This window comes from Panulirus ornatus, unplaced genomic scaffold (genome assembly GCF_036320965.1).
Source record: "Panulirus ornatus isolate Po-2019 unplaced genomic scaffold, ASM3632096v1 CTG_5586_pilon, whole genome shotgun sequence".
NCBI lineage: Eukaryota > Metazoa > Arthropoda > Malacostraca > Decapoda > Palinuridae > Panulirus > Panulirus ornatus.
In genome coordinates this window covers 135,204-142,500 of record NW_027264927.1, presented here as the reverse complement: position 1 = coordinate 142,500, position 7,297 = coordinate 135,204, and the positions used below count along the sequence as shown (strand labels likewise).

The 7,297-nt window shown below is 44.0% G+C and overlaps 1 protein-coding gene across 1 annotated transcript in view; it reads left to right on the top strand.

The window, feature by feature from the left end:
* LOC139748507 (probable serine/threonine-protein kinase DDB_G0272092) overlaps positions 1 to 1,205 on the top strand; it is a 2,120-nt gene extending 915 nt beyond the window's left edge. Inside the window, exon 1 of the mRNA XM_071661578.1 lies at positions 1 to 1,205. This exon is cut by the window's left edge and continues 915 nt beyond it. Coding sequence (XP_071517679.1) covers positions 200 to 1,183 — 984 coding nt within the window. The 5' untranslated portion in view covers positions 1 to 199 and the 3' untranslated portion in view covers positions 1,184 to 1,205.
* The last annotated feature ends 6,092 nt before the right edge of the window (positions 1,206 to 7,297 follow it).

Genomic DNA, 7,297 nt, shown 5'->3' with positions numbered 1-7,297 from the left:
TCAGGTCAAAGGCAATCTTCACTACATACGGGTCTTCACAGCAACCTGCGTCTTCATTACCCCCGCCCCCTTCCCCCACCACCACCACCACTTTCTCGCTGGCACTAAGGATCAAATTCCCTCATCTTCACTACTTGCTGATTACTCACTACAATTCAGGGAGGTACAGTCTTCACTCTATTATTAATGCGGCAAGACTATGAAAGTTTACTTGGTAAGTGCAGCCGTCAAGTTTTTCATATTTCTCAATATGACCACTCAGTCACGATTCATCGACTGGGTCGAGGAGGAGCTGCTCCTGCTGCAGACCGGAGACTCCACCACCCTTCCTGTGGATGGTCAGTCACACACATCCACTCTCTCATTTTCCACTGCCGACATCGACTTGCTTAGCTCCGCTTCTGTCTGTGACGACGACGAGAGCGAAGGATACACACATCATCTGCGAGATGGGGAACATGATCTCCTCATCAAACCCAGGGTCGATGCACTGGATCGCGTCAAGTTGCTGGGTGAGGGCGGCAGCGGGAGAGTAGAACTGGTGCTCTTCAATGGCCAGTTCATGGTGATGAAGACTTACCTGAACAGAGAGAACATCGCAGGATTGCTGAAAGAAATAAGGATTCATCGTGAACTGGCAGGCGCTGGAGGAGCCCCCGAGGTGCATGGACTGAGCCTGAAACCCGCCAGAGTGATCATGACCTACACCGGCGACACGTTCGAGCATTACATCCAGAAATGCACACAACACCAACTGATTGAGTCTCTCGTCATCGTGGCAGAAAAACTGCAGGAAATCCACGACAAAGGCTTCGTCCACAATGACCTCAAGTCGGACAACATAACTGTGGGTGTTTCCCAGGACCTCGATATCCACATCATTGATTATGGCCTCACCAAAAAGATAGGAGACCTCCTCAGGTTGTGCGGCGGTGTCGGGAGCTGCCTCTGGTATGCACCGGAGGTGGAAACAGGAGAACCTCTTACACCAGCAAGCGACGTTTATTCATTTAGTTTTGTCATTGAGGACGTACTTGACCTGGTTGAGAACGACAAGATATGGTTAAAACTGCTGGCACTCCAGGTTGAGATGAGGAGCCGTGATCCCCAAGCCAGGCCTTCTCTCCACACCGTCATCAGCAAACTGAAGGTCTTCGCTGGATCACAGGTTGATGGACACTGAATGAATATTATCCTCTCTGATACTGGAAGATTATAATAATCTATAGTTATATTGTAAATATGGAAAGATAGATTTCTTTTACTAGAAAGGATTTTTCTTTTTACTGGAAAAAAAAATATTTATAATCATATGGCATGATAAATAAGATATAAAAGAATATGTTTCTCGTTCATTCTACTTGTGTCTATCTCCAGTACGGTACTCACTCTTATCACAGTACTCATAACTTGCCTCATTATTATCATGGTACCAATACCTCCCTCATTCTTACCACCGTACCCATGATACCCCTCATTCTTCTCATAGTGATAGCGCCTCCCTCACTCTCACCACTGTACCAACGATATCAAGAATACATCACAGTTATGATCAGAATACATGACAGTTATCAACGATATCAAGAATACATGACAGTTATGATCAACGATATCAAGAATACATCACAGTTATGATCAACGATATCAAGAATACATCACAGTTATGATCAACGATATCAAGAATACATCACAGTTATGATCAACGATATCAAGAATACATCACAGTTATGATCAACGATATCAAGAATACATCACAGTTATGATCAACGATATCAAGAATACATCACAGTTATGATCAACGATATCAAGAATACATCACAGTTATGATCAACGATATCAAGAATACATCACAGTTATGATCAACGATATCAAGAATACATCACAGTTATGATCAACGATATCAAGAATACATCACAGTTATGATCAACGATATCAAGAATACATCACAGTTATGATCAACGATATCAAGAATACATCACAGTTATGATCAACGATATCAAGAATACATCACAGTTATGATCAACGATATCAAGAATACATCACAGTTATCATGAAGATATCAAGAATACATCACAGTTATCACCAAGATATCAAGAATACATGACAGTTATCATGAAGATATCAAGAATACATCACAGTTATCACGAAGATATCAAGAATACATGACAGTTATCATGAAGATATCAAGAATACATGACAGTTATCACCAAGATATCAAGAATACATCACAGTTATCATGAAGATATCAAGAATACATGACAGTTATCACCAAGATATCAAGAATACATCACAGTTATCATGAAGATATCAACAATAAACTAACCATTGTGGGATATCATCTTGAAATTGGTAGACATTTCGATATTAATCCGAGATTAAAAGTATATTGACCCAAACCTACATCAGATGCCAGTGAAATATAGAGGAGCCTAATTTTGTATCATTTCCAGCAGCACCGTACTTAATGGTGTCAGGAAAGGTGAAGTGTACAAACCGTGGCAGGCAGGAGGCAGGAGGACACATTAATGATCCTGCTAATGGTACTTCCATACCCGTGAATGGTGAAGGGTTGAGCTAATGTGCCCTGGCACCACCAGTGTTGCCACACTCTCATCCACACCTTGGCTTGACCTATTGTTCTCTGGACACGATCGAGGGTCATTCATTACAAGATACTCTGGCCACCTGATTGCTCTACCTTAATTATCGTTCAGTTTTAGGATGGAATGAAGTCATTTGAAACGCAGCTTAACGTATATTTTTTATTTATAAATTCGTGTTCACTTTGTGTCTCCAAGCCATTGTCATAACCTCAGGAAATAGTCAGTTGATGTAGTTAAGGTCCTGGTGAAGGTCTGTGGTCCAGGATGCACTGAGGATTGTGTGCAAGTTCAGGTCACTGTCATGCTGAAGTTATGTTGGAAGGTATTGTACTCCTAAGAATGTTGTACGGATATGGCAGGTTGGAATGGAAAAGTGATTAAGTACGTACGGGATAAAATACGTGAAGGTCAGTACGGGAGGTGACCCTTATCGACTTTGGCTTGGCTTCTCTCCGCAATGAAGATCGATTACGTTATAACTACGCTTAATTACCTCATTATGTAATCCCGGGGTTGATGGAGAACCTAGTTGATGATGGGTTAAGAAGTACAATATTTCCAAATATAACCCAGCTACAATATTACCCCCCCACACACCTACATTATCCTCTCTCTCTCTCTCTCTCTCTCTCTCTCTCTCTCTCTCTCTCTCTCTCTCTCTCTCTGGTGTCATCATTCTTCAGTATATTCGTGTTACTCAGCACCGACGCTCTGCCTCTGTATGAGACCAGACCAGTGTGAGAATAAGCTCAAGATCAAGACACGCAACTCTCAGTGTTCTGCCCACACGGGCCACCAGCCAGCCAGCCAGCCAGTCTTGCTCATGACACTATATCTTTACCGTGTGTGTGGTGTATTATCTCTAAATATACCTCAGGTTAGTCATCATATAAAGCCATCCCTGTGGATGGTGGTATAAGAATAGCTGTAAGATCAAGCGGCTCGACCGCAAGAATAAGATGATCTTACAAGGAAAGAGTATATGTCCCTTCCATCACCTCAGCAGGAAACCTTGTTACACGTTGAGCAAAGACAGAAGCATCGCCCGAGCACAGACACAAATCCTACCACTGAAAATAGAAGAAGAAAAATGTTTGGTAAGTTAGTCCAGTCAGCGCCATTATGGTATAGAGATGACAGGCGATGGAGGAAGCACAGGGATAAAGAAAGACGTTTACAAATCTGTGATCAAGTAAACCAGTCGGTGAGATACATTGTGTAGCTATACCTGGGGTAGACACGTCACAAACAGATCCTGAATATTGAGATCATGACGGTCTTGGAATGGATGTGGGTGGATGAGAATTTGTGTAACACCTGGCTCCTGAAACTCTCATTCCTTGTGTGGGAGCCATTTCCTGTGGTGTACACTGAGGTCTCCCAAGCAGAGAACATCTACCTCCCTCACTACCTCATCTATAAACAGAGTAAACAGCCATGAGGACATCAAACACCATTGGTGCACACGAATATTCACTTGGCCTCACTCACACTCTTCTTTCTCACACACGTACCTTGCTCTTTTAAAAAGAACTTCTCTGCTTCTAGTGCTCTAGTACCTCTCCTCCTCACACCATATATTCGCTGCACCTTCCACAAAGCATCTCCATCAATACTTGTATGCTTTATCCAGATCCATAAACCCACATGCATTCCCTGTTCTTTCTGTATGCATTTCTCACACACAGATTTTTCAAAGTCAACACCTGATCCTGACATCTACCATTATCGTGTCAAAGGCAGCAAGTCTGCCGTAGAGAGTTGAGCGACACTTGTCATTTTTACTAACTGGCAGGGTTGGCGCTGAAAAGCTTCCAGTTTCTGACAATATTCCTAGCTGAATATGCATGTGGCCCGGGATGAAAGCAGTGTGGCTGTAACCGCTTTCGACAAGAGATGCTGGCCGGTAGAGATGGGTAGTGTGGTCTGAGAGTAATGAATGACCAATATAAGAGGATGGAGGTTGTAGACGACTTTACAAAGAGAGAATTGGTAATATCAGGTTAATGCGAGGCAGGGTTTGAGGTAGAGGAACCTTGGAGTGGGAATGGAGTGGAGTATCAGATTAATCCAGCAAGAGGACGCATGTGCTTATGTGAGAGATGCCTGGATAATAATGAGCGAGGACTGGTGTGAGGAGATCCTTGATGGCATGTGTGTCTGGCGTGTGTCTCACCTGGAGGTTATGTGTTGCACAGTTCACATGTGGAATGTTTAGATGGACGAGAGAAATAGTGGAGAAAAATCGGCTGAAGTTTAAGACCTCAGGTGTGATTTCTTAACTTCCCTCTTGTTCCACCAACTTCACACACACACACACACACACACACACACACACACACACACACACACACACACACACACAGGATGTACACTCCCTGTATTCAAAGGCAGATGTTTTCAAGGCTGCTTATCACTGAGGCTACAGTAAGCATTGACAGCATCTGTACAGTGGCCCATGCCGCACCTGCGGGTCGTCTACCAAGAGTAACGCCTGCGTTATGTACAGACGGTCAGTTACGCTAGCGTCACCGAAGTATATTATCGTCACCTCACTGTCACAGCTTCAAGGGTATTTGCTGAGCGTTCTGCGTCGCACCTTAGTCTGCCATCCTGCGGAGGGGACTTTGCAGAGGTGAGGTGGAGTGGAAGTGGACGACGTGCAATGAGGGAAAATGGTCCTCACGATGAGGGACAATGAGGCAGTTATCAGCCATGGTAAAGAAGTCTACCATTGATGATGATAGTGACAAACCATCGTAAGAAGATTATGTCCTCAACAGAAGAATTTACGACCCGTGACAACGACGTTCTTGGTCCATGGTTAAGAAAGCTGTAGGTGTCGCTGACGATGAAGAAGCCTCGTGGTTATGTTCTTAGCTTAGCCTGGAAAACTGCTCAACAAGTATGTGCTATTCTTAGCTTAGCCTGGATAACCGCTCAACAGATACGTGTGGCGCAGCTGGGATGGTTAAACAATGAGGAGAATGAATGCTTTGCCTCTAACCAACCTGACTGGAACTCATCCTCAGTACAGTATCAAGGTAGTGCCTTACCCTACCACGACTGCTTCCTTCTTGTCCATGGAAATGGCTCAGGGAACGAGTATGTGGTTAAGTATGATCCAGAGGTCTTGAGCGATGTGTGGCTGCTCTCCACCGGTCTCTTCCAAAAGTGACGTCACTGTACGGTTTCTTGTTCAGATGTTTGTACTTAATATGTTGTCATGTGACTGTGAACGAAGAGTTGTATTGGTCGCCAGAAGCTGTTTGACCGGGACGAAAGTCGTAATTGGTCCGCGTTAATCAAATAACTGGAATGAAATTGCAATATTGCCTTCACCATGGCTGGCTGACCTTTTTGTTGGTCTCAGTTGTTGTCAATATGTACCACGTCTGTCAACACGACGCTCACTAAATAATTCATAGAAACTGTTAACTTGAAAATGACGGTAGTGTGTTTGTGGAGAAGAAATTTGATGTTCTGGCTCTAAGTAAAATAGTGCTAGATGGATAGAGGGGAGAATGGCTTGGGAATGTCAGGGGTTAGTGTGAGAATGAGAATAATGAAGGGGTAGCACTGCTGCTCAAGGAGGAGTTGTGGGAATATGTGAAAGTGTAAGGGAGTGATCCCCAGACTGATGTGGGTATTAATGAAAGTGGATCACAAGAGGTGGATGATTACTAGTGCATATGCACCAGGGGACGAGACGATTAAGGTAGAGAGACGAGCGTTTTGGGAGGAGCTAAGTGAATACGTCAACAATTTTCATGGAAGGGATCGAGTATTAGTGATGGATGATTTCAATGCGGGAGTAGGTAATGTGACAGTTGAAGGTATTATTAGGGAGCATCGGGTACCCAGTATTGTGAATACAAATAGTGAACAACTTGCAGAGTTGTGTGTTGAAAAAGGATTAGTGACTGGTGATACCTGGTTGACGAAGGGGTACATACATCAGTATACGTAGGTGATGGTTAACGGGCGTCAGTCAGTTACCTGGTGGAGGCAAGAGTGAAGATTTGTAGAGGTTTTCGGAAAAGAGGAAATGATACGAGTGAGAAGAGGATGGTGAAAGTGGATAAGCTTAGAAAAGACGCTTGTTTAGAGAGATATTAGGAGAGACTGAAAGTAGAATGGCAAAAGGTAAGAGTAAACGAAGCTTCGGGAGTGGGTGAGGAATGGGAGGTAGTTAGGGAAGCAGTGCTGGCATGTGGGAGAGAAGTGTGTGGCATGCGGAAGGTGGGAGGTGGACAGGTGAGGATGGGTAGTGAGTGGTGGGATGACGAAGTAAAGTTTATAGTGAAAAAGTGAGATGAAAGGACATAATTTACAGGGAAGGAGTACAAAAGAGGAACAACGGGTCAAGAGGATGGTACAGGGAATGAAAAAAAAGGCAAATGTTAGTTGGGATGATCGAGTATAAGAAGAATAAGAAAATGTTTTGGAAGGAGGTTAACTGTGTGAGGAAAACAAGAGAACGAATGGGAACACCTGTGAAGGGAGCAATGGCGAAGTGATAACTGGCAGAAATGCTACACCCACACTGGAAACAGCCACCTTCTAAGCCCGCCACACACCAGAATCCCTCACTGCTCTGCTACACCCACACTGGAAACAGCCACCTTCTAAGCCCGCCACACACCAGAATCCCTCACTGCTCTGCTACACCCACACTGGAAACAGCCACCTTC